The sequence below is a fragment of the Cygnus olor genome, chromosome 18, assembly GCF_009769625.2.
Source record: "Cygnus olor isolate bCygOlo1 chromosome 18, bCygOlo1.pri.v2, whole genome shotgun sequence".
In the NCBI taxonomy this organism is placed as follows: domain Eukaryota; kingdom Metazoa; phylum Chordata; class Aves; order Anseriformes; family Anatidae; genus Cygnus; species Cygnus olor.
In genome coordinates this window covers 787,657-815,427 of record NC_049186.1, presented here as the reverse complement: position 1 = coordinate 815,427, position 27,771 = coordinate 787,657, and the positions used below count along the sequence as shown (strand labels likewise).

The 27,771-nt window shown below is 46.3% G+C and overlaps 1 protein-coding gene across 4 annotated transcripts in view; it reads right to left on the bottom strand.

Moving 5' to 3' along the window:
- Window positions 1-4,842: 4,842 nt before the first annotated feature.
- The window catches only part of MAP2K4 (mitogen-activated protein kinase kinase 4), a 94,593-nt gene continuing 71,664 nt past the window's right edge, over window positions 4,843-27,771 (bottom strand). For all 4 annotated transcript variants that reach the window (XM_040530169.1, XM_040530171.1, XM_040530168.1 and 1 more), the window contains 7 exons: window positions 26,246-26,365; window positions 23,909-23,960; window positions 23,333-23,460; window positions 11,956-12,033; window positions 10,864-11,012; window positions 6,888-6,933; window positions 4,843-5,777 (listed from right to left, as the gene is read on the bottom strand). In XM_040530169.1, the coding sequence (XP_040386103.1) occupies window positions 5,664-5,777; window positions 6,888-6,933; window positions 10,864-11,012; window positions 11,956-12,033; window positions 23,333-23,460; window positions 23,909-23,960; window positions 26,246-26,365 (687 nt within the window). In that variant the 3' untranslated portion in view covers window positions 4,843-5,663. The remainder of the gene's footprint in view (window positions 5,778-6,887; window positions 6,934-10,863; window positions 11,013-11,955; window positions 12,034-23,332; window positions 23,461-23,908; window positions 23,961-26,245; window positions 26,366-27,771) is intronic.

Genomic DNA, 27,771 nt, shown 5'->3' with positions numbered 1-27,771 from the left:
TCAGCCTGCTCTCGAGGCATTTGCACAGCTTTGAACACAATGTAAAAAATCAAGAGCTCACTTCTGTTCTTCAGAGCAGCCATTCCTTCTTCCCCTGCACGCTTCACACATTGAAAGCAATGACCACGCTTGTGATTTGTATCGGGACTCGGACTGTAAATGGAGCTTTTATTCTAAGCAGTGCCTCTGGGAGGAAGCTGGGTCTCAGCACCTTGTTTACTCGTACCAGGCAATTAAAGGAGACAAGAGGTGGGGAGGAAGGCTAGGGGAAGCCAAAGCAGAAGATGAGTGGAAATATAGATCACAAAACTCAAAATACTCCACATGGGAAAGGTGGTACTGCACATGTCCATGCGTACTGCTTATGTCCACACAGAGAGGAGTTGGGACTCATCTGAATTGCTCTTGGAGTACCATAGACACATAATAAATGTAAATGAAAGTTTATAATTTCTGGGTGCTATATAATGCTTGGTGAAGATATCAGGAGCACCTCAGCCCTGCAGATAGGCACAAAGATATAAGGAAGTGGTATGAGGTGTCAGGGTGCACCACTGGGCACAGGGACAGTTGCCAGCCGCTCGAAGTCTCCCTGGCAGTCGGCCAAAAGTGCTGCTCCTCAGCTCGGCACCACCCGCAGTGACTGGGGCACCCTCAGAGCCCACGCAGTGCTACAGAGGGAAAGCAAGAGCTGAGACATGGACCTGGTCATGTTGGCCATGGGAGGATCCCTAGCCCCAGGGCTGGAAAAAGCCATCACAGCTCATTCAGACCAGGAATGCTGGGCTGATCCAAGGCTCAAAGGAGCAGCAACTGTGTCAACGCTCAGGCATGGGTCCTGGCCGAGACACAGGGGATGCGTCTGAGGTGTGGGCCAGAGGCTTCCTTTACTGCCCTCAGCAATGATACAATGGTAACAGGAGTCCTCCATGAAGGTGGTGAAGTCCACATGGGCAAGAAGAGTGTAAGAGTGTACAGGAGGGAAAAAGAAAAAAAAAAAAAGAGAAAAAAAAAAAGGGAGAGGAAAAAAGGGGAAAAGGGAAAGGGAAATGGACAGAGGGAAAAAGGGGTGGGGTGGGGTGGGGTGGGGTGGGGTGGGAAGGGAAGGGAAGGGAAGGGAAGGGAAAATGAAAGGAAAACCGAGGATGTATTCAACAGGGCAACTTAGAGAACCTGAAATGACCACAAACACAGGCCTTTTTACATGCCACGTGGTTGCAGGGGAAAAGACTAGCAGGATCCTCTGTGTCCTGAAGAGAATGGGAATACCCAGCAGAGTGGTACAGGTGGACTCACATCTTGCCACCAGCTTCCTTCAGCTTCTTATCAGCTGTGACAGATTTCTTTAGAATGAATCTCAGTACACAAAGGAAGGTTGTGGTGCAAAAGAAACACAATCCCAGGGCAACTCCCATTTGTGGAGCTATGAGGTGAAGAGCTGCTCCAGTATCTGCCCAGCAGGAAAGGACTTTTACCCCAGTGTGTGGTGGATTTTATCTTCTGCCTGGAGGTCACTAAATCAGCAGCAGTCTTGAATTCTGGCTGAAGAGTGAGGACAGGAAGTGGTCCAAAAATGTCCCAGGTATTGTGCTGTGAACAGGAAACTTCAAAAAACAAAACAAATCAATCAAACAAACAACAAACAAATAAACAAGATAACAACACTTTGATGTGATGGAACCACTGAATTTATTTAAGCTGACAGATTTCAACCACCTCAAACCTATCACATCATGTATTTCTATGTAGCAAGCCTTTCTTCAGCTCCATTGCCTGCCTTTCCTTCTCTTGACAAAATTCTCAGCCTCCAAGTGAAGGAACATCGCGAGAGCCAATGTCCTGCTGCTCCACCAGTTCGTCAGTACTTCTAGTCCTGAGTTGTGTTACGTGTGACCAACGATCCCTGCCAGTATGTTCGTGCTCTCCCTCTCACCACTCCCGCACTCCTGGTGTGGTCCCTTCCAGCCACTTTGAGCATTGCAGGCACTTGTGGATGGCCCCTCTGCCCAGACACCGTCTTCTTTCCTGGTGGCGCTGCTGGGGTCCAGTTCTTTTCACCTACCTGGATGGTTTCCAAGCCCTCCACGGCTTCCAGGCAGGAGACACTTATCCCAGCACCAGGAGTCTTGGCAGTAGGAATTACACAGGACTCAGTACTCTTAAATCATCTGAACATTGCAGACAGTGACAGCTCTCATTAAAATAAAATAAGCCTACAAGGCTGTGAGCATCAGCTGCTCTATCCCCAGATTGTGGGCACAGCCACCTGCCCTCCTCGCAGGGACAAGGTGTCTCAAGCCACCAGATCCTATCAGTGCTCCCAGTGCAGCAAACAGGGCTCACACTCCAAGAGCACAGAGGAGCTGCTGAATTCTCAGAAGTCTTCCAAAGAAAGAAAATATATCCAGATCTCCAGATCTTCCTATGCTTTATTTCTATTTTTTTTCATTTTTAATTTAGCACAAGCAGTTTCTAACCGAAGGCTGCTTTACTCCTGTACAGCTACTTCCACCTGGAGGGAGGGCCTGGAAGTCAAGTATTTCAACAGCTTTAAATGCCTCTTCCCATTTATGTCTGACCTTACAAAATGAAAATAACAAGGTCACGGTCGCATCCTAGTTTTATTACAACTGACCTGCAGGCAAAAGGGTAGTCTATTACATAAACACTCTGATCCATGTATAATATCTTAAATAGAGGAGGAAGTCCAACCAGGATACCGGTTAAAATACTCTGAAGCTCTCTGAAGCGGTTATGTTCCTGAGCTCCATTTTACAGACAATAAGGCAACATCCCTGCACATCAGCTTTTTGATAATTTTTTATACATTTTTTTCTATGGTACAAGAAAAAAAAATAACCAGAGTTCACAATGTACAGTTCTTACACTATTTTCACAGCTTCTGAACACTATACACCTTTTTTTTTAATAAAGATACATCTTAATAAATGGTGCACCCTTAATAGTTCATAATATTTTTTTTAATACACCAGACCTGTCCTGTACAGCCATCCATGCCACAGCACATTCCAAACCTGACTCTGGCACCTGCAGCTCAAAGCTTCATGTTTCCATTTCCCGTCCATCGGAAGCAAACCAGTCATGCTGCTGAAAATGAGCATGGGATGGGGTCAGCAGCAGAGAACAGACCCCAGCCATGCTGAATGAGCATAAAAGATAGCTGCTTGCTTTGGAGAGAAACAGATCTTTTGGGAGGGGTCATCTCAGTGAACATCGAGGAGATGTTGTGAAACAGCCGTTAATGGCTGAAAGATTGGGACAGAAGCAGAGCACCTCTAAATGTGTCTGTCTTGACTCGATCTACAACTCTGTACTCCCCTGGCCAGCACCTTGTGAAACTCAGTCATGCCTGAGATCCCCATTAGAGGTGGCTGAAGGCCAGCGAGATGAACCACAGCTGTGGGAACCTGCCAAGCCTGAGGAAAACTGAGTTTTGTGAGACTAGAGGGCTGGGGGGAGAATTACTGCTTTAGATATGCTACGTATCTATCCTGTTCAACTAATACTTTTTGTGATTAATCAGAGCTGTTGGGAATGACTAGTAACTTCAGAAAATTCTGATTTTTCTGTCTTGGGTAGACGTTAGTGGCCATCCCACTTGGTGCGCAACCCTGCAGGAACACAGTCCAGGAAGGGCCTGGGGACCATAGCTCCCTGCCTAGTAGGGTGGCAGCTGAGGGCCCTCTGTGTCCTGGGGGATCACATCGGCACCAGCCTGCGGTGCCAGAAGGACCGGCTCCAACAGCCAAGCGGGAGATGCACAGCGCTGCAAGCCTTAGGCAGTGGTGTCCCTTCAGTGGCTGAAGAAATACCTCGTCTCCAAGTATGGCCTTGGCGCTCTCCTTTCCCAGCTGACAAGCTGGGCAGGGATGTGCTGATCCCCAGTGCTCTTGTAGCAGCCCAGTTTGCACTTGGTATTGGTTTGAACTGGGAAGCCCCTTCCAGGGAAATCCCGCCAGTACCACTCGCTGCGTGTTCACTCCCACTGCATCTCTAAACCTCCTCATCCTGGGTGTGGTTTTGCCACAGAGCTGTGAGTGGGTTGCTCTCACTTTGACAAAATCATACCAAGTGCCTAAATTAGTCAATTCAAATGGAAATCACAGACCACACAGGCTCCAATTTATCCCTGGTATGCTACGAAATGTCTGAAAACTGCAATGTTGTGGGGGAAATAAAAAGTTTTCAGAAAAAAATAATCTCAGAAAAAGATGTCAAATGAAAAACAAAAAGAGAGAGAGAGAGACTGATCTGCTGTGTGCTCAGCAGTCAGCCAGAAGGTCACACCTTGCCTGGCCTGGCAGGGTCGGCTAAAACCCCAGGTGTTAGTTGCTCCTTCATCTCCACTACCTTGCACTAACCAGTCTTAGCAAAGTTCACTCTAGGTTCAATAACAAGAGCTACTGAGAGTAACAAAAAAGGTTACATATGCCCAGAAGAAGGTGAGCAAGATCTCCAACCAGCTAAGCAAAGCATCACATTTGCAGTAGCGTGACGGGCACAGAGCCCAGTGTGGCAGGAGAGCATCCCCACCATCCTGCTTGCAGTGGTGAGAAGGAACCACCGAGGTTTGATTTTGTTAGGGACAATAGGCTGGAAAGTGGCAGTGCTGCTGGGCTGGGCTTAGGGTCAGTGAAAAGGTGCTAGCATCAGGGTTGGGGACAGTGAAGAGCATGAGAAACAGGCTAGAAATCACATTCATTTGTGGCTCACTAAAACAGCTGCAGACTTTATGAACGGCACTCGCTGAAATCAAAGCAAAGCTAGCTGGTGGTGAGTACTGTGCAGCTATAAATCAGGTCACAAGCAGGTTATAATTCAATTGAGTAGTTTAATAATTCTTTAGGTCTTATCTTACCAGGTAACAATTTACAGGACACCTAGTTAAGAGTGAAGAGTGGCTGGCTTGGTAAAAGGAGAAAGAATACATTATGTCCCATCTCTGAATAGTTTAATGTTAGCCTCTTTCAATGCAATGTATTTTTGGTAAAGACATATTCACTATATTTAAACATGATCTCTCTTTAACAGGAAGGTCAGCTGAGCACACTGTCCCCAGAAAGTACACAGCGACTGTAAAGCAACAGAATTTCATAGCAGTAAATCTATTGCACTTTGTGAAGAATAAAATTCTCCTTTGCCTTTCTAGCTCCAGAAGGCAAAGTATCTCGTTGGCTAAGCAAGTTCTTCTCCCTCCAGGCAAAGTCTCTTAATGTTCAGACAGACAACGCCTAACTTTTGTTTGTTTGCTTTTTATTATTACTTGAAACAACAATTGGAAGAGTTTGAGAGAAAAATCTTTCCAGTAGCTGCTGAGAAGTCCCCAGGTTTTGAGTCTAGAAATGAATTTTAGGTGCTATCCAATCACGGTCAACAAATAAATGTACTTATTTCCACATTTCATGAATATGTCCACAAAAGAGCAGATGAGGTCTCTCTTTGACCAACACTAACACTGTGTGATCAGGTATTACAGGGATGCACTTATATGTGACAACATTATACAGACAGGATGGAAATAACACCAATATTATTGCACATGGTGTCTGGGCGAGCATTAAAAACACTGCAATATGTGATGAAAATTCTTTACAGCTTGTTTTCTCTCAGCCCTTTTTCTAGAGTTTGATGTAGCAGCAATATCAATCGACATACATTGGAGAGCTGGGAGTTGCTGGCATTTGATCCAGGATTTTGCAAACATAGCATGCAACATCCACTGTGCGTTCCTCATACATCAGAATGAAGGGATGTTTCTGGAATCAGATAGAGAAACAACAAGGTTATACTTGCCTTTCTGACACAGGTTGGCTACCCTGGATAAAAGCTTAGTATATGGATTTGCCTTACGAGAGACCACAGGGCTTGGTGGTGACTGTAGGACACCAGGACATAGCCTGGTCCATGGCTTTTTGCATATGAAGAATCCCTCTTAAATGTGCAGTCCAGAGGTGGGATGGGACTCCATGGGACACACAGTGAAATATTTTCATGAAAGATTTCATCAGCAGCCTTTTCAGCAATGAGGAGACAGCAATGATAGGGAGACATGACTTGGGTTCAAACAGGAGATCAGTACCCAAAACCAGTTCTCCTGAACAGTGACTCTCTGGTCAGCCCAGCAGACTGTACTGGCTAGACCCAAGTGACAACAGCTGGAACATAACAACATGGTGACTCTTTGGGCCAGGACACCAGGCAAACTTCATTCATATCATGACAATACCATCAGGGACCTAGGACACGGTTTCCCATATCCCCTGAAGGGACGCCCAGAGCTCCTTGAAGGTACATGGTTGCCAAGCGTGACTTATCCAGTCCAAAAGCCCCATCAACTTTCCTGCTTCAGAGCACCTCATCACAGACGGGCTCTGCTGGTGTCTTATTCCAGAGCTGTGCTCTATCAGGACTCACTTTTACCAGAGCACTCCCAGCCTCATGGTGTGGCTTGTACATTGGAGGCATTTACATGTGACAGTGTCAGCAATTTGACACGGCTCCTGAGTGCAGGTGCCAGGATCTCTAGCAAAGGCAGAATTTATGGGGCACACCCACCATTCTGTTTCCCAAGCCTGAATACTTCAGGGCTACCTAAGTCTGGTTAGCTGATCCACTGCAACATGGCATTTCTCCTTACACTGATCTTCTAGAACAGGGATACAGACAGCAATAATCTTGGCCATCATCACAAGCTGCACAAGCCAGACACAGTGGCATGGAGGTGGTGCTTTCCCTCAGGCTGCAGAGCTGAACACTACCTTCAACACCTGAGAAGTCATGGAGCAACCCCAAACGTGTGACCCAGCTCTACTGTGTGATCAGTACAACCATGACAGCTGGCATAGGCAGCCATGCTTTGCACTCACCAGAAGCTCTTTATACTTTGGCCTTTTGGACTCGTCCTTTGTAAGGCTAAAGAAAACAGAAAGAGAATTAGGAAAAAGTGGGACTGGGGAAACGTTTACAGACATTACTTGCAAATTTTTACAGCACAGAATACTGAATTCCACCGTCATGGTGGGACTCAACAGTATCCCAAACTATTCAAGTCCAGGAAACTGGTTCCTGCAAAACCCATCCTTTTCATGTTGCGAGTCATCACTGGACTTCCAACACGGGTGAAGGTGCTGGCAAAAGTACAGACCCCATAGCCATCAACAAATCCCACTGGGGACAGGCCTAAGACAGCTGCAAGCTAAACTCCACCATGACTGTCATGGTCCTACCCATATGGAAATAGGTTTGACCAGGACAACCAGAAGTTTTGGGCAGCAGCAATCAGTAGGTAGCCCTGGCCTGTACTCCAGCCAGGAGTACAGCATGGCAAGGAGCAGAGGAGAGCCAGCACTGTCTGCCAGGGCACACAGGCACAACACCATCCCCTTGGCACATATGTGGGCTGGGGCAGGGGTTGTACCATGCATCAGGCAATCGGACCACTCTGCAAGGGCAAGAGAGAGCTTCCAGGCCCTCCCAGATCATCCCAAGCACTGGTGGCACGTCCCTTGCTGAGTGGGCCACAGCCGCCAGGAGAGGTGCTGTGGCTCAGCACCACTACAGCTGACAAGTCCTTCTGGCCAAGGCGATAGAGAGCCTGCCATGCTGTCCTCACTCCTCATGCTGTCCTCTGCCTCCAGCGTTCCTGTCAGTCTCGCTGTGGAGAGTGGTGGCTGCTGCTGGCCACCTTCTCCCCATACCATGGGGATGACCCACTGGCTACCTGGCCCCAGTGCAACACAGGGGCATGGCCAGGCTATGGTGGGGACAGCAGGTGGCAGCAAAAGCCACCAAAGCCCCTGCAGCAGCAGCGACATGGCAGGTGGACAGGAGAGGCCTGGGGGCAGGCATTGCCTGGGTGCCCTGGGATGGACATGGCCTCTCCAAGGGCGCCAGGCCAAGGCCCAACCAAGCTCCAGCACTGGGCAGCAGGAATCCCTCTTCCATCGCTCCCTCCAGCCTGCCTCCACTGCCTCGGAGGGCCTGTGGGACCTGCTCGGAGGCAGCGGTGCCATCCGAAGGAGGTGGGTCAGCCCCATGCAGGGTCAGGCCGTGCTGCTGCTTGGCCCCGACAAGAAGACACCTGGTGACACCTGGCACCAGCAGCCTCTGCCCTCAAGGTAAGAGCTGCAGCCACCCCAAAGACAAAGGGTGAATGTAGTGTTGTACCCAAATGGAGGGAGGGAGAAGGGGGGGGCGTAAATACAATTCCTGACAGCTGTATTTCCATCCACAGAGGCTGTGGCAGGACCTTTTTTAAAATTCAGGAGCTACTACAATGTGACCTCAAATTATTCAGAGAAGCAGTGGGTAATTATGCCGCACGCTCACGCTTGGCTCTTCTCTGTCCTCTGACTGGCCTGCAGAGCTGCACAGAGGCAGAAGGTAAGAAATCCTGTGGCTGCTGCACAAACACCCTCGCTTCAAGCTTTTCCTACACAAATTCAATTCATCTTCTGACTTTTGTGAGTCTGAGGATTCAAATATGCTCCTTACAACACTTTTAAGTGCAACTAGTCAGAGCTTCAGCTCACTGTCCAGGTTTTGTTCTGAAATTTCCATGCATGCTTTCATAAAGCAGAAAAATTTTCATAAATCTTTTTTTTTTTTTTTTCCTAACTCAATGCAAAGCTGCAGATCTGGAATAGCCATTTGCAGCACCAGGTGCTGTACAGCTCTTCTGCTGGAACATCTAATATCCTTCCCAGTCATGCTGGACCTCAGGAGCTTGCAACGCTTCCTGCAAGTACTGTTAGCTCTGCAGCTGCCAGCATGAAACTCTGAAAAGCCAGACACGGAGCTTGGATACTTTGCAAACTCTGAAGCAGAAGATTAATTGCTGTAAACAGCTCCAGAAGGCGTGTGACTTCAGATAGGCATGTAAAGAAGACAGGGAGGTGGGCTGATGGAGAAAACTGTTCTACCGAGGCATTCAAAGCACTGTTGGGATCCAAAACAACTTGAAAAAAAATATCCCAGAAACTTTCTAACATTTATCAAAAATAACATTTTCTCACTGATCTATCACAGCCAGCAACACTGCACAACTCTTTCGTCATCTTTCCTGACACTTGAATACACAAAAATAGAAAATTACTAGATTCACATTTGTGGGAAAATGCCCAGGAGATTTGTGCTGTCACCTAAAAGCATAGTCTTTAGGAGACTTACCTGCCTGCTAAGTAACGCCAAAGATTATTGTTTATGGTTAACTAAACGTTATTAAGAGAAATATTTATTACATTGTTGCTATGAACACATAAGTGGTAGAAGTCAGATTATTTACAAAATCATATTAAACAAAAAACAGAATTAGACTGAAAACTGTCCCATGCTCTATGCATTGCAGTTGTCCCAGAACAGAACGCTTTAGGAGGGGTAAATGGGCAGGAAATATGAATTGACCCAATTGGATATGTTGGCCAAACACACTGCTGCTTACCAGAGATGCCATGCAGGTTCCGCTGTTGGGTGACCTGTAGCCAAACACAACAGCACATACAAGCAGAAGAGCAAGCTCCTGGTTTTGAACACACTGTTATGATATTGCACCTCTATGGATATGTATGTGGGGAAAAAAAAAACACTGCTGCTTGTATTGTACACGGGGAAAGCAACTCTGACTTTCTAATCAAATACCACATACTTTATGACTGAAAAATGAAAACTTCTTTGGAGCAGCAAACCACTTTGATGCTTCATTTCCTGCAGACCAAAGATAACAAGGTCTTCCTACAGCCACCTGGAAACTAGAACCTGGGCTCCATTAAAATTACTAATTCTGAACAAGAATAAAATCCAAACACAAAAAACTTTTCCATTTTGAACCTGAACCTTTCATTTCTCTAGTGGGTTGAAAATCCTGAAACAAAACCTTTTGAAAGTTAAGAGTTGTTTCACGTTGAATCTTCCTGTGTTGCAGAGCTTTGAGATGGGCACCCCTAGCCTCAGGATGTCCAACGTCTGGATCAGCCCAGAACAGAAGATCCCAGCAGAAGAGCCACACAGGTCACATTGATCAATCTTCTGTGCGCTTCATTATTAAATCAACAAAATGACTTTGATGACCTTTTACGTTTTGATGAGAAAGTACTTAGAAAATACACAAATCAGCCCTTAACTTCAGCAGGACCATGCACACATGGCAGGCAGATGGACTGCTCCAGGTTTCTCCTGTGCAATCTCTCTACACACCCAATCCCTCAATCCAGGGCTGACTGAACTGCAGAGACCCTGCCATAAAAGCCTTTTGAGCCTTGACCTTGTCATATGATTGACAAGGGAAAAGAAGCCAACAGCCAAGCAAGCCACCTGCTACATGTCCTGACAGCCACTCTGCTGAGCAGAGCCTTGTCCTCCCAGGCAGGAAGGCTCCTGGCCTTGCTATGCAAAAGGCAGGAAAAGTACAGATCCTCAGCTCAACCACAAGACAATACTGCCAGGTTTCTCAGGCTTCTTCCTGAAGAAGGTAAAACAAAAAGAAGGTCTGTCCCAAGGCTGTGTCATAACTAACTAATGAACAGGCTGCACAGGCCAGGCCCTTTTTTCCAGTCACGCAAACCTCCCGCCAAGGGTCTTATCATGGGTTTCCTGAACACAGACTCTCATACGTTTTTTCCTTATTCTTTCCCTGAAGAGCAACATCCAATAGTCTGCCCTTCAGACCCTACTCAGACTCACAAACCTCCCATCACCTTCCAAAGAAGTGAAATGTGAACAGTCCTCACCCTCACATTGCTACAGAAACATGAAACTAAGCTAAAAAGTGCTTGGCACGCTGCATGCTAAATACCTAGCGATGACAAAAGAAGCCAACTCCAAGTACTTCAAGCAGGGAACACTTACCACAAGTTGACGAAGTTGATGAAACTTGGGGAGAATTCCCTTTCCTCTGAGTTACTCAGCTGTGGTGGGTCTCCTTTTACTACTTGTGTCAACTGGTCAAACACACTGTTCCACTTGGGGTAGGGGAATCGCCCTGTGGCAAGCTCATACTGCAAAAAGACAGCAACAGCATGGGATAGGTTACACAAAGGTAAGTTCAGGCAGTGGAAGAAAACCCAAAGTTAGACTAAGACGAGATTCTTCATGCCATCTGCTACAGGAAGTTTAGCTGAGAGAAGGGCAGGGAACATTACACTCAAAAGCTAGTTTTGCTAACTGCATTAGGAGTGTCTCCAGATTTAATTCAGGCATGCCAAACTCATACCACTCTTCCACTGTCTATAAAATGAACCAATGCTCTTATTAAGATTTTTAAAGTAGTAAAGTAAAATCCTCCAGTTCCTTCCCAAGCTTCCTAACAACCACTACAGAAAATGGATACTGAGAAATGAAGCATTTTAAAATGCCAGCAGGGAAGACAGCCCATTCATAGAAGCTACTGACTCACTGCTTTGGCGTCCTCTTCTGCTTCACCACATTGAGAAGAGAAGATAATTTCAAATTATCAGTGTGTATATCCAGCAGCTTTGTGGTTGGCCAGAGAGGAGTAAGCAACTGGGATCCAGGATTAACTGAAATTTTCTGCACAGCCAAATAATACCAGACACCAGGGCTGTAAGAAGCTTATTTACATAGGTTGGATGCTCAATTCTGCACCACACTCACCATCCCTTCTCACACAAGATTTTGAAGACAAAATTCGTTTACAATCCAACACCTCTTCCTCACTCACATCTGTCTCTGCAAAACATAGCTGCAGCTAAATGTATCCTCAGGGGTTCAGGAGAGCCATCTGCCTTGAAGGGATTCATATTCCTTCTGAGCCAGGAGGAGCCCACTTCAATCACAAAATACAAATGCTTCACTGCAGCATAGATGGGCTTTGCTTCAAGCACATTTGACACCAACCAACTCCATCACATCACAAAGCGCACTAAAGTTACCCAACAGGATACTATCATACATCAGAGGGCTTAAACCCTGCTCACTTACCAATGTAATTCCCAAGCTCCAGACATCTGAGCGGACATCATAACCTTGCCTAGAGGCACTGGGATCTATCCTTTCCGGCTGAAACAGAAAGAATTACCAGTCAAACACTGTGCCACATAGGCAGGAATGAGAAGCATCTGCAAACTTGGAAAAAATTCTAAGTTTGTCCAACCAGGCAGAGTTTGGCACAAGTATAGAGGCAAACTTTTTATCACTTTCAACCCCAGCAGAGAAACATCTTATGGAATTAAACACCGATTTTATGGAGGTACAGTGTAAAAGTTTGTCTCAAACCGCAATTCAGCACAGTCCAATTTTTTTTAGTTTTCTTTCTTTTCTGCACATGGCTTGAATAATTGTTACTGTCTATTTGTTTAGTGTTGTTTAACCTCTGTATCCCTTTAAAATGTAAAGTCTTGCTTTCTCTGTTTTACAGCAAAGTCGTCCCTAGGGAATCATAAGAACTGGAATAAACATCTTCTCATCCATGAGCCCAGGGAACTGAGGTTTAAAACAACGCATTTTAAGAACAGCTCTTCTTTATGAGTTTTTGGGTATCCCTTGAAGGCAATTAAGACATCTTTACCAAGTCTTTAGACATCCAAAAAGTCTTCCCATAGAAAATGATATCAAGCTAGACATGGGTGTGCTAAGTCACCCTGGAGTGACTTATCCAGAGAGCACAACCAGCATTTTATACTTTGCATGTCATCTTTGTAATTCAATTTTCCCTTATTTTATTAAAAATGCCAAAAAAACAGGATCTCTTTCAGTTTTAACTATAACAACGATAAAGAGACCTGAATCACAATAAAATAATAAATTATCAGCTGAATGAAATACTATGAAAGCCCTGGTTGCTTTGTGAGCTACTTTTTAATACGATTTTGCAGCAGATGCATGCTGAAGAGTGCTATGAAATCCACAAAATCCCTTAGTGCACCCTCAACCTTCCAGTGGACCACCGCATGTGCGAGAAGACTAACACATCCCCACAATACCTTCTGACCCCCAACCCCACGTGATATTTCTGTTTGCTCTATCATACTGCCAGCTCTCCCCTTTCCCATTTCCTCCGTTACAAGGATCTCCTCCAGCAACGAAACGTGGCTACACCACCACCCACACATACCCACACAGAGTAAGGAGAGGTAAGTTCCAGCAAGCTGGAGTGGCTCTACATGTGTTTGTTCCTACAACCTGTCTGTTTCTACTATGACTGGGTATAGAGTATACCTTCCCAATGCCACTGATGTGCTATCTCGTCCTTACCTCCACTGCAAATTCAAAACTGCCTACACATTATTAAATTGAATGGAACATACTCTTACTTGCTACTTAAGCCAATGTGTCCCTGAAGCAAAAGAAAATAAAAGGTTACAAGGAGTGAATAACTACCAGAAGGAGCTCAAATTTTACAATACACGAAGTAGAAGAAAATCTACAGGATATAAATGTTCCCTCCCCTTCAATCACAGAAACAGATGGATGCAAGCTGGAAGCTGCCAACCTCCATTGGAAACGATCTCCTCACACACATACAGCATGTGATGAAAAAAAAAAAAAAAGAAATGAAGTCCAGGGACTTCCCCTGGCTTTGGTTGATGATGGGAGCAAGGTAAAGCACTGCACATCTGGAAACGGGGTTGTGCTGGCTGCAGCTTCAGAGTTATCTGTGCTAAATTCAGCTGCAAATCATACAGCGAGTTACAACCCAGGCCGATCAGAGTTAAAAGACCTCCAGCACTCTGAAAGGGACTGGATATGAGTCTTGCACACAAGAGCCATAAGCTCCCTAGCACACTAATCTGCTGCTGCGTTAACCAATATATCAAATATATATATTGATTTCAGCAACTCTCAAGACAAAAATGTCATTTTCCCTATGGTGATGACTCCATTATCACGGCTTTTTCATTTAGATGGCAGTGCCCCACGAGGGGTCAGCAAGTGCTTGCAGACAGGAGCATTTCTCGCTGCCCGGGCGACTCGGCTCTCAGGGCCAACTCCAAGCAGAAGCCACAGCAAGGAGGGGAGCAACATTTCTGAACAGCTGCCCATAGTGTTGTGCAATAGCAATGGAAACCATCTTTAGGACCATAAATAACTAGTTTGGGAAATTCTTCTGCTATTCAGTAAAGGAAAATGCTGTCACTTTTCAGATTGCTGTATTTTTTGTGAATATTCCTACAGTGAAGAGCGACTTGTTCCTCCTTCAGGGCTAACCCCTGCATGGGCCTCTCACACACTCAACTGGAGCATGGAGTGAGGGCCAGCAGCAGTGTAACACCACAGCCCAAGCAGGGAAGCAAACAACGGGCTCAAAGCAGGGCTGGCAAGGAGGCACTGACTTGCTGGGCTCTCAGACCTGCCTCTCCCGCATGCAGCTCCCCCCCCATCTGCTCGCTGAGACTTCCAAACATTTTATTCCTGTCCACAGAGGGAGCCCCTTCCCTGCCCTCTCTACAGACTGGGCTGGGAGTTCAGAGCCTGTAAGGCTAGGAGGAGCCTGATGTCCCACCTCCCTGGGAGATGCTCACCAACAGCTCACCACCATGACCACCACCTCCTAGGAGAGAGGCAGACCTGCTCTGTAAAGTGACTGTCCTCGTGGGGACTCACTGTGTTGATTCTTGAGCAGACCAGACACAGACCTAGGGTAGGTGCTAGAGCTCCAGAAAGACATGGACTTCCAGCCACTCCTCCTGGCTATGTTACTGCTTTGCTCTACAGGAAGTTTCGGGGGCTCTCCCTTAGGTGACACCTAATTCTGGCTGCTAAAGAGCTGAGGTGTCTGATTTCATTTGGAACTCAATTTTTATGTGCAGTAAAGCCTAATAAGCTTCCTGGATCTCCTCATAGGCATGCAGGAGCTCACAGAAGGTGACCTCAGTGCTGCAAAAGCCTTGGTCTAAGAACACAGATGTGAGTCATCCACACAAGCACCAAGGCAACTCAGTCGAATTTTTCAGAGGTTACACCCCTCCTTCCCAGTCCTAGGTGACTGATGAAAAAGCAATTAACCCTTTGTTTTCTCTGGATCTGTATCACAGAGCCGATGATTACAGGGGTCCTGCAACATCCTACACAGCAGCCTAGCCAGGATGCAGCAGAAGACAGGGCTCCTCAGCCAGAGTGTGACATAGCAGAGCAAAGGCAACATGACAGTGATGGGTGGAACAGCTGATAGGGAAGCAGAGAACAGGCCTTCTTCTTCTGTCTTCTTTGCTGCATGGCTGTGGACAAGCAGCTTCTTCCTGCTCCTCAGTTTATCTCTAGGATCCAAGTAGGAACACTAGGCTTTGGGTAAACCTTTCTATGCATCTTGATGAAAAAAACTACATAGCAGGTAAGAGTATTATCATTGTCAAAAAATACTTCAGCCAAAATATTTATCCATGCTTTAACTTTTTATTTCAGACATTCCTTTCCAAATCCCCTCTGTTCTTTGATTTCCTGTCCCTCCCCCTCGCACAGGTCAGCCATGAACCCTGTGGCTGCAGAGAGATTATCAGCAGAGATCAGGTTTCTAGAGAATGGCCTTTCCTCCCCTCCTATTTCCTTTACATATTTACTCTGAGAGAATGTTTCATTTAAAAACTTCTCCAGCAGCATTTTCCAGGTGGAGACGCTGGTTTCCGTTCACAGGGGATTACCATCTCCTCCCAGTTGGCTTTTCTAACAAAGTTTGAGTTCCTCGATCTCAGTAGCAGGAAGATCCCAGGACAGCGAAGGACTGGTGCACAGGGGACACTCACTGGACACAGAAAGATTGGCAGGAACGTTTATGAGGCCAATGAGACCTTATTGGGCTTGACACAGTATATTCTTTATGACCATAATCATCTTGTTAAAAAAGGTAAATGTGGCTGTCATAAACTTGGACTAGTACAGTGCATTAGCTGGATGGCAGCTAAACAAGCATCAATAATTTGCATTAGTAAATGGCTTAACTGATAAGTGTCCAAGAGTTTAAGAGGACCCTATTCAGTGGGAAAGACAGCATTTATAATGGGACCTCAAAGGTATCTTTCCTTGGCCTATGGCTAATGATATCGCAGAAAATACAAAATTAACATTGCTAAATTCTTCATATTATTAAAATATTGTGTGATAAGTAAGTGCTCCTGAAGAACAAGCGTGATCTGAGCTGCTTGGTAAGCTGGGCTCTGACTGGATGCTGACTCATTCAACCAGAAACAGAAAAAACAACACTCTGGAGCGACAGACATGATCCTAGAAAAACGGGGAGCATGAAATCCCAGAGGAGCATCATGATTAAAGGCATGCAGCTGGGCGATGCACTAGGAACACCTGCTCTCATTGTATACTCCAGAGGGGGGACAACTGCTGCAATTTTGTTTGACTTCAGGGTCTACATTTGTAAACGGATGCAAAAAACCTGGAGGGCTTATAGCATAGACATTAACTACAATCCAATCTGCGTTAAGGACATAAACTGTTTCGTCTCTTAATCTCCTCAAAGAACAGCTTAAGAGGTGATTTCATCAGAGTCAGAAAGTACCTGCTGGGGAAAGAGGCTGTGGCAAGAAAAAGACTCATGAATTCTTCAAACAAAGTAGAAACAAAAGACCATCGCCATCCATTAAAACAAGGCTTGCTCATTAAAAATACTATATTAGGAGTGTAATTAACGACCAGGACCACTTCAAGCGCACTGTGGATTCTCTGACACCTGAAGAGGCATCTTTAAAGCAGGATAGAAACTTTGGAGGGCTTCTTCATCTGGTGTTGTTCTGGAAGTCCACAGCCAAGTATCCCAGGGCTTGATGCAACCCTTCAATGACATCCCCTCCACTGCTTCTAAGAACTTCACTGGATTCACAGGGTTAAGCTCTGGAGAGGCAGCAGTTTTGGAGGGCTGTAAGGTACTGTTTCAGCACTGCTAAGTAACTTCATCACAGAATATCACTGAGGGACTGCTATTTTGGTGGGGATGCTTTATAAGTCCTTGAAGTAATTAAGACTGAATTGCCACGAGCTGTTATTTTTCCAGTCTCAATGATTTACCTTTGAACATACGCAGGAAAGAAGAGGAGTCCAGCAGAAAGCAATGGGAAGATTTCTGATCCTGGAGGACACTTTAAGCAGTAGAAGAGGGAGACAAGAGGTAGTGTTCAGAGATGAAGTTACAGACATTTGAACCAGAAATCAAGTTTAACAAAATGCAGATGGTCATCAGCATTGTGTGGTTGCTCAGATATGGACAGACTGGAGTCACGACCAACTTGAGCCTTAGGATCTAGTTTGTCTCTCTAAAAGATCTCCTCCATTCAACCAGGACCTGTTGGTGTGAGTACAGGATCAAGAGGATTCCCCATTTGCATTCAGTCAGCCCAACTTCTGCTCTCACTATCCATGAAAATTTCCACCTGGAAAGCAGTGCCCTCACCACTAGGTCTAACCTTGATCCTTCTCATACTGTGGGAAATCAGGAGCTTTTGCACTCCACAAGCTCTGGAGTGTCTGGTACTAAACGAACAGGCCTAGAGGAACAGGGATTCAAGCATTGCAGGGCTGATGCCAGTGTCACAAATGGACTTGTGCCCCCTGTCTGTGCAGCCAAGACATGGAGGACTTTGCAAGATTCAAGCTACTATTTCAGATTGCCTTCAATCTCAGAAAAATGGCCTAAATACTACGACAAGACAGGATGAAATATATACCTCAGTCAAAAATTGAACTGAAGGCCATGGCCTGCCACAGCTCCAGGAGCTGGGGCCCTACAACCCTGGCCCATGTGCCCAACCCTGTCAATGCCCAGCTGAACTGCACTCTCCGGGAAGCAATGCCAAGCCCTGCTTGCCTCTCCATGTGCCATTTTTCAGAGACAACACAGAAGAATGGTCAGTCTCTGAGGGGATGGTCTGTACTGCTCGAAGCACTGCAGACATGCAGGGTGGAGGCTGCGTGCCCAGCCCCAGCAACGCCGCGGAGCAGACACCGCCCTTGTGTCCTGCCTGCTCCACTGCCCAGGGTGACACTGCAGCAGGGAACAGGTGGAGAAAGTGAAGGCTGGACTTGGCTGTGCCCAGACCTCAGTGCCAGGGTAATCTCTGGGGTAGCCTGCTGCCATCAAGCAGCTCTCACAGCCCCTTAGCTAGTGCCGTGCTCTCAGTAGGAAGAGGATCAGCACTGGGGTGGAGAGTCCTCCTGCACTATCCCCATGGTCCTCCTGAATAGGGTGCCTTGCCAGCCTCAACCGCACAAGCAGCAAGAACCAAACAGCCCAGGGACAACGACAGAAGCACACCTACAGAGCTGGGACCTGTGTAACCCTTCCCTTCTCCCTTCGCTGCCTCTGCCCACACCTGACCCTGCCCTGAGGAGCCAGACCCATACCTCTCTGCAGCTTCACTGCTCCGATGATCGTGTCTTCCTAGGCGTGGCTTTGAATCAGCCTTTTCTATGGCTAAACAAGACAGTAGGGAGCTACTCTGGGGCCAGCCCAACCAGCCATGCCCCACGCAGAGCAGAAGCTGTCCGCTGTTTCCAGCTGTGCTCACCAGCCAGGAACATGGATCAGACTGTCTCCTGCCTCCTCTTTGCTTGATGACACAAGCTCCACTCAGCAACCTCCGATGCCTCCCAAGGGCAATGATCTCCCAAACCTCTTTTTTAAGCACTTTCCATGTAAATCCTTGTGGCCAAAATGACCTTTTCCTCCTTTAATATTCTCCTCCATGAAACTCACATCCCGGCCAAGTGATTCGCTTACACAGGTGCTAGCACATTTACCCAGGTATAAACCTGGGTAAACCAATTGCCTGTGCAGATGAGCGGCTGAAGGGTCAAGGTGGAAAGTCCTTCATGCTGTGACCCTTGCAAGACAGAGGATAAAGTATGGACACGGGCTCAGTTCCACAGTGGAGGCTGCTCCACACAGGCTCCGCACCGCATGATGTAAGGAGCTAAGTTTGGACAGGAGAAGTCCCACACTGGGCGAACCTCACGGACGATTTTAGCTTATGAATGAGTAAGCAGAGGCATGTTCTCAGCCGAAACCACTGAAGCATGCGGGTGACATCAGCAGCACGCGAGCTCGAAGAGCTGCTCTCAGAGCTCAGGCATCTTCCCAGGCATTCGCTACGCTGCGAGCAGCAGTGTGGAACCCGCCTGCGCTGCGTGCAGAGGGACGGTGCCGCATGTCTCACAGTTTCCCTTCAAATCTGCTTTCTCAATCATAAAAATTATGGCTAGGTGCTGAGTTTCAGATTTAAAAAAAAAAAAAAAGAAAAAAAAAATCCAACACACAGCACAGTTCAGGAGCATCCAAAAGGACTTTAGCTGCATGAAGTCAAACCAACAGGCTGTCTGTTCAGTTAAATGAATGACCAAGCCCGATGAAAACCTTGCCACTGGGTCAGGAATGCAAAGCTGAAATGCAGGCTTCTGCTTGAGCTCTGCCCAGGTGAAGGGGCTCTGCCCCAAGCTGCCCCATCCCCGCAGCTTCTCCCTCCATGTCCACAGGGAGGCTCAGGGAGCATGGCACAGAGACAGCTTTGTTGCCTGTCTCAGGAATTCTTCATTTTCTGTGCACGGCCAAACTCTGTACGATCCATCCAAAGGTGGGGACGCAGGCCCTCCTGGGCACAGAGGCCAGCCCCAGCAGTGACGCCCACCTTTCCCACAGGAGAGCGAGGACAGCAGCACATCCTGTGCGCTGCGCTGCTCTGCAGCGGCACTGCAGCGCTGGGGCTTTGCGCTTACCATCTAACCGTGTACATGCGGGACAAGCAGAAGCGCCGTTGCTGGGACAAGCATTAGCACCAAGAAGGCTGCTCTGTATACCCCAAGCCACGCAGCTCTGTGCACAGCCCTCAATTCAACAGCTTGGGAAGGGTGGGAGAAGCAACACGGGGTGCCACCACTCAGCCACAGCCGGCAGAGGGCGGCTCCCAGGAGACCTGGGAAGAGGACCTGAGGGACAGAGGACATGCATGAGACAGTCATGTCTCTGTCCTGAGAGAGGTCCCAGAGAAGCAGAACAGGGCAGGACATCTGACCACACACTGGCAGGATCCTCACCTCCATAGCCCGGCTGCTTCCAGTTTTGTCTCATCACTCCTCTCTGACACAAAAACTGGGATCTCTTGAGCATCAAGAAGGTGAAAAGTAGTAATGCCCCAGACTGTCAGCTTCAGCATGGCACTTAAAGTCTCCCCTCCAGCCCAAATCAGAAGCATTATCTACAGCAGGAGACAATGCAGGGCCCACCAGGGAAGCAGGGCTACTTGACAAAATCCTCAGGTGCTGCTGCTCTGGGAACAAAGCTGAAGGACCAGACCAGAGGGGATTGATCTTGCAGCGGAGTGAAGTTGACCAAGAGCTGCTCACCACTGACAGGGCAGTCAGGCTCTCCTTTCCCACAACCACCCTCCTCAACCCTCCTTTGTGTCACCATTCAGGCTCTGCACCTTCTCAACAAGCCAACTGCATAAGAAATATTCTGTCTCCTTTCTGGTAAGGTCTGCTTTATAACTACTAACCCTTGAACTGGCTCTCCATGGCTCAGAAGAGCAATGTAGCAGAAGAGAAGCAGGAGCAGCAGTCGGGAGGACCAGGGAATACTCAAAAGCCACCTCTCCCCTGCTGGCAGCAGCTTGTAAGACTGGCATGACCACACTGTGAAACCTCACCTAGAGCAAATCCACAGTGCTGGCACCAACATGGGTCTTGGGAGAACTCAGCATCACGCTGTCCACACAAACAGCTTGAACTGCCCTTGGGGGCAGTCCTGCTATCCTGGGACAACAGGGAGGCTCCAGTCTTTCCTTTCTTTCTTTCAGAGAACACAAGGCTCGTTATTTCAATGCAATGTCACATGGAAATTTAAAGTCAAAAGCAAAACAACTTTTCCAGAACTGGCAGCTCCAAGGTTGACATGCTGCTTTCTGTGACAGCTCTAACAATTTTGGTTAAAACACAAAGAACTTGCTTAGCAGCTGGATGTGGCTCCTGCTGCCTACTCAGACTGCTCCCAACCAAACTGGCAGACATCCAGTGTTGTTATCAATGCCTATGTGGGGACCCGGCTCCAGTGAGCATGGGGTTATCAGGTTCCTTAGATGGGCAAGTGCTCGTGCTACAGGAATTACTTCCTGCAAGTGCCAAGGAGCCCTTGCAGAGCAACATACTCTCATCATCACAGAGCATCATCCAGCAGCCATTATTAGATCTGTCTTGTCTGAATGCAGTTACACTGTGGCACCCTAGCTAGTAGCCTTTACCTATTTTGCATTAAAGCCAATTATTTTCCCTTTGAAAGGAGCGTGACTGGCCTGACTCACTCCCAGGTATATTCAGCACCACTACAGCCATCAGTTTTTGCTGGTGTAGATAAGAGAGCTGGCAGTTGCGTCTGCCTGCTGGGGACATCTCCCCATTTCCGAGGCTTCCTGGTACGTGGAAATGCACGTGTACTTGGAGAGGAGTCACTGTGTCTGGAAAGAAGCAGGGAAGAGGCCAGCAGTCTCCCACACCAGTTGCCAGCTGCTGGCTCATCCCGCAAACCGTATACCATGCCAAGGCTCTTACAAACAAACTGAATTGAAACATCTTTGCTTGCTGAAAAGTCCAACCCAGTCTGGAGCTGGTGACAGAGGTGCACAAAGAACACAGTGCATATGGACAGGGAGGAAAATTAAGATGTTATCAACCACCCACCCAAGTCCCAAGGGAAATGAAGAAGCACAGCTATTTACAAACACACTAGTAATTGTCACGTAGTGACTAAACCAACAATCCATACAAAACTAACCATCTACCCATGGTTTTAAGAAAAAGTGGGAACATTAATACCTGCAATTATAGTCCACTGAATTTGTGAGGGAAAAGGGGAGAGCAAGTTTTCAAGACCCCTATTTACAGAACTGATGCACACCTCAGAGGATAGGGAAAAGTCAACAGTATTCCTAACTCCACTAAGCAACGCTACCAGAACTGCCCGCAGGATGAGGGGTGAATACTCAGCCTCAGAGCAGGTTATCACAGCCTCTGCACTGGCTCCAGTCCCATCCTGGGGCACTACTCTCTGCTTCTGCCCTTAGAATCCTATTCCCCATGAACACAATTGACTGTACAGCTCCAACTGATCCTCTTCCCTGCATAGACCTCCACACAGTTGCCAAAAGTGCTCAGAGAGGAGACATGCCCCTGTCCTCTCTCCAGACCCTCCAGGTCTTTATTTAAACAAAGTGCCCCATGTCACCAAGATAGGTAGTTCCGGAACTATAGAAGTGGTCTCCAACAACAGATCGCATCAGTACTTTTCCATCCAGCTGGAGTACTGAGTAACTAGACTCACTACAAGGACAGTGAACAGAAAGGACCAAATGCTCAAGAACTCTGACTCTCTTTGCACAGATTAGAATCAGGGCAAACGGGTTTTATCTGACCATGGTGTCCCAGGAAAAGCCATAGGAGAGCAGTTACCTAGACCAGATATGCACCATAACTTAAAAGGGAGAGAGAGTTTTATTTTTTATTTTGTCTTAACTACCACTGCCAAAGTTCAATTTCAGAAAACAGTATTTTTTAGCATATTGAGACATAAGGTAAGCAATGAGAGTTAAACAGTCACTGGAAATAGTTATATTTACACCAGCAGATAAACAGCTCAGACACAAGCCACTCCTCAAAATACAGCTCAGGTGAAACCAGAAATGCATTTTCAAAACAGCCTGATGTACAGAAGTATTTGAACCCTCAGACAGCTTTGAAAATCACAACCACAGCTTTTATCACTGGGAGATGGAGGGAAGAAAGCAGGACAGACTCCCAGGAGCCACAGCCCAGACCAAACAATTTCCATGCAGCTGTTCTGCTACTGCTACCCTGCAGAATTACATTTTCCTGGAATTAAGTTATGGCATACTTTGGAAATAAAGTGGTTTTCAAAAATCACTATAATTCTGAAAGATTTTACTCTGCAATCACTGCTATGATATAATCTTACCATAATAAATCGATTTCTTGAAGAAAACCTCACACCCAAACTGCACTGCCTTCCCCCCTGTACTGTGCTGTTTATTTTGGAGCACGAATGTCTCTGGAGCACGCATGTATCTCTGCAAGATACAGAAATGCTCTCTGTTCCAGTGCAACTGCAGCACTGGCAGCAGCAGAAGAACCCAGCTGAAAAAAAGGGAATTTGGTTGCTTTGCCACTGCCTGGATGTCTTTGCTGACACTGCCAGCAACAGCACTTACTCTAGAGTTTGGTTTCTTCTGGTAAGAGAGTATTTACCCCATGTGAACCAAGCTAGTACTTTGGTCAGTCATGCTGTGCTAGGCTTGATGAAGGGGGATAGGAACCTGCATATGGGCATGCCAGCACCTCACACATCCCCACTCACCGCCATGTATGGTCGGCACCCTGCATCCCGTGTTTTGGCAATGGAGTCTACGAGCTGTCCGCTAATGCCGAAGTCACAGAGTTTAATATTCCCATTTCTGTCCAGAAGAATATTGGAAGGTTTGATATCTGTAAGGGAAAGAAATTTAAACTGTTAGGTCGTGGCCGGAGGTTTCAATTTCAAAAATGGCAGCTGCACAGAGTCAGCACCAGTAGCGAATGCTGTGCATGGCCTTGGTGTGGGACGGGCAGGAAACAACGTGGCGTGCTCATCGCCTCAGGTTCTGATCGGCAGCAGCAGGAGATGGAGCCTGCCCCAAACAGATTGTGTGCCCAGAGGTAGAGGCTGACACCCAACAACCCTCAAATACCACTACAATGGTCTGACCACTGCTTGGTATGGAAAAACACAGGTTGGAAGGGCAGTGAAACAGCCACCACCTGTGCAGAATGTGTTCGCTCTCCAATGCCCACACCTGTGGCAGTACCCATGCAAGTTACATTTTGACTTGATGCAAAGGCTGCTTAAAATTCTTTCAATTATTTTGGTAGGCAAGAAGAAAAGATACAAACTTACCTCTGTGAATGATTTTCAAGTTTTCTTTTAAGTGGTTTAGTGCTTTCACAGTCTAGGAAAGAAATACAGAAGAAAAATAAGCAAGTGTCATAAGATTCCTGTGATTATTAAATTGTTGGAGTTCCAAGAAAAGGGGAAAAAACATTAAATATGAAAAGACATCAATGCTGTAAATAGATGATTAAAACATTTTTTCTCATATTTTTTCCTCCAAAGAGGTGACAGAAAAGAGGGGAAGTCCTTAAGTAAAACACGTAACACTTGTAACCTTGAAAGATCACACTTTGGGAGAGAGAAGCCAGAGATGAAGTTAAGCAATTTCTGATATTAATTATCTTCAGTAAGAACTTATTTCAAGCCCTACGTTGTACTTTTCCAGTAAATAATAAATGTGCTATTCTGCTGTTCCTGTTCCACTGGCTGAGCAGCAGCTCCTCATGTCAGTGGCGTGAGGAGCAGCAGAGAAGGCTGTTCTGATTCACCCATTCACCATCAAGTGACAAAGATATTCAGAGAGCCTGGTATATAGGATAATTGATAAATACTTAATAAATTAATAAATAATTAATAAAACAAAACAAAAGAAAACAGCTGAAAGTTCAACATTTTAATTAATTTCACTTCTAATGAATAGATCATTGAAATAGATGGCCAAAGGACTGTCTTAATGATGACGGCAATAGGATGTTCATGTTGAGCTGCTAAGCCCTCCGAAGTTGCAGGAAGACAAAGTCTAGCAATCAAAATCTTCCCCTTCCTGCTTGCATTTTCCAGTGTGCACACTCCTTCCTGCTCGCACAACCCTGTGTTCAAGCATTTACGTAATTAAAAACTTTGGCAGGCTCTGAGATAAAAATTTTTAATGGACCAGGACTTCCAGGTTAAGATGAAGAAAGCAACAATCATGTTCTCCACCTGCTGAAGAACCCACCTGCATTTTAGGAGCCTTTGCTCAATGCAATCAGAGATTTCTCTGGACTGGAGTGGCTCAGTTTACCAGAAATCCAATGGACGTGACAGAGTTTCAGGGGCAGCAACAGGACAGAAGTTTCAGGATACCTTTCAACACCCTTTTGTCCACAACCCAAGACCAAAAGTTTTTTTTTTGCAGGGCCAAAACTTACCCTTGTGTTTAGACAACCAAGGGTTCATTTTGGCAGAGCCAAGTAAAATTCTTAAGGGCTCCTTAAAGGTACCCTCACTCAGAAAATAATTCCTTCACTTCACTTCTGGAGGAATACAGGTACACAGAACATGAAACAATCCAATGCCAGAGGACCTGGGGGAGACAATGGCCTTGATGGAGCACGGGTGTGCTCAGATACTTGGGATGGGACTCAACTCGCTTCACTTGACCATCTGAAGTGCCATGAGATAGAAACACAGCTTCTATACAGAGACACTAACCTATTCCCACTGACTTCAGAGAGAGAGAGCATGCAACTTAGACCAGAAACCTACTCCTAGAAGTTTGGTGGGGCTCACCTCTCCTGGCTATGCTCAACCCCTTTTTCCCTTTATAAACATGAGATGGGGAGACAGTTCATTATTCATCATTAGATACATATTTGGGATGAGATAAACTTCACCCAGCTTCCAAGGAAGCCACCTCTGTCTGGAACCTGGCTCCTGCCACCCATGGTCCTGCTAAGCAGCATCACAGGGTAACAAAAGGACTACTTGCAGATGCAGCCCCTTGACAGCCCCTCCCAAACACAGGGCTCACGGTGTGCTCAGCTCCTGTCAGTGCACTAGCCCTCCAGCTGTTACAGGAAGGCTGTCTGGAAAGGCAAGTCATGCCATTTGCCAAGGTTTTGCTGACGTCCCCACGCCATCTCAGTGATACAAGCTGTGAGCCTTCAGCAGAAGCACAAGCTGCCCCCTACAGAGCTGCCCCCTCCTGCCCACAGTCAGCAAGCAATCACCTTCAGCCAGGGCAGCACAATCTAATTGCTGCTGAGGAACAACAGAAACACAGGAGCTAAACACTGAAAGGAAGCTCCCTTTCTCAGCCTGGTTTTGACCATTACTCCAAAAATATCACGAAATTCCAGTGCATACTGGAGCCAGGTAAGGGAGTCCTTCCCAAATTGCTGGGGCTCTGGATAAAAATTCTGGGGCCTCTGCATACAGATTACAGATGGCAGGACCTGCTTCTCTATCATGTGATATATCATGCTAAAACTAGAATACTCTCAAGGTTCATTAAAACTGTGATATGATATAACAGCAGCAGTTGTACTGCATGCAGATCAAGCAATTTTTTTTACAAGCAAGTAAGAGAGATCTGAATATTTCAAATCAGCTTCAAAAAGAAAAGTTTAACAAAATACTCACAGCTAAAGTGATTTTGCCTAGGATTTCTTCTGGAATAACATCATCTAATACACTATATACATATTTGTAAAACTTATCAAACGAGGTAGACATGAGCTCCATACAGATCCAACAGTCACCCTGGAAAAAGAAAAGAATCATTGTAACTGTCAAGCTTAAATGAGAAACAAAAACCCAGAGAGCATCCCTTGAATCCAATAAAACACAAACAGCAACCTGCATTTGACAGGAAGGATAGATTTCATCTTGATTAATTTCAGCCATTTCAGCAGCGAGTCTGAATTAGTCATTGAGAGCAATGGAAGAGTAACACCAATACGTACCTTTCCTCCACTCCATTTACCAGCAGAGAAATCTAACTGACAAGATCAGACCTGACATTACAACTCAGATGCCTGAACCTAAATGAATGGAAGTCTCAAAAACTGCCTGGCTCTCAAAAAGGCTGATGGCACAGTGAGATACAGCCATGCACAGTAAGACTAAAAAAAGTCCCTTGCAGTTTATGACAACCCTGCACGGGTCAGAGAACATTTCATACCACATTTGGAGATACGATCTAAGCAAGAGAAAATGAAAATAGATTTAAGAAGGTGGGGGGTTTTGTTGATTTATATCTTGCAGGTAATTTAAATGCAGAAAATTGTAAGACATATCTCTGTTAAATCAAATGCTAAGCTAAACAACGATAGGAGGGTAACATGTTCATGAAACTCTCTCCTGAGATCTGTGAATCAACTTGCTCATGACAGATTTGCTGGGGAGAAGAAATGGATCCCCAGAAAGATGATGTATAAAAGGATTTCATCTTTTGTCATAGTATGTATCTAGTATATGGTGATAAATGGCTTAGCCACGGATTGATCTCAAATTTCAAATTTCTGAACATTTTAACTCCAGTAGAGGACAATTGAATGCTTGGTATGAGCTGTTTCTATAGAGTCTAATGCACTTCAAGCACTGCTTCATTGCTAGGAATACTAAAACACCAGGAATACTAAAACACCAGAACTACAGCCACCCTCCCCAGAAATTACGTATTCTTATCTTCTACTGGCTGTATCACAATCAGTGTTAAAATCACATTAGCTGTCACAAGTAGAGTGCAAAAGACGGTAGGCCAGTCTGGTTGTCTCGTTCTGGCTAGGCACCATCCAAAACACTTGTGTGAAGAGCAGCAGCTTCCGCAGGAAGCACTGCCCCTGGCTGCCCAGGTGGCTCGGAGCACTGGGCACCTGCCTGGTGGTGACTTAGCTGCACGTTCCTGGAATACAGGAAGTAAGAAATAGAGGAGAAGCCTCCCTGTACTGCAGAAGGTAGATTTTTCCCCATCAAGAACAAAAACACAAACACTTAAAAGCACATACGTGGAAATGAAATTAGAAAAAAAAAAGAGAGCGAGCATAGGCGTGCTGGCAGCGCATCAAAGCCCCGTGCTCCCATCCCGTGCACCTCCAGTCACTTCTGTCTGAAGCAATCTGCCGGTGCTCATGTCAGCCAAGAGCAATTCTCAAGCTATACTCAGA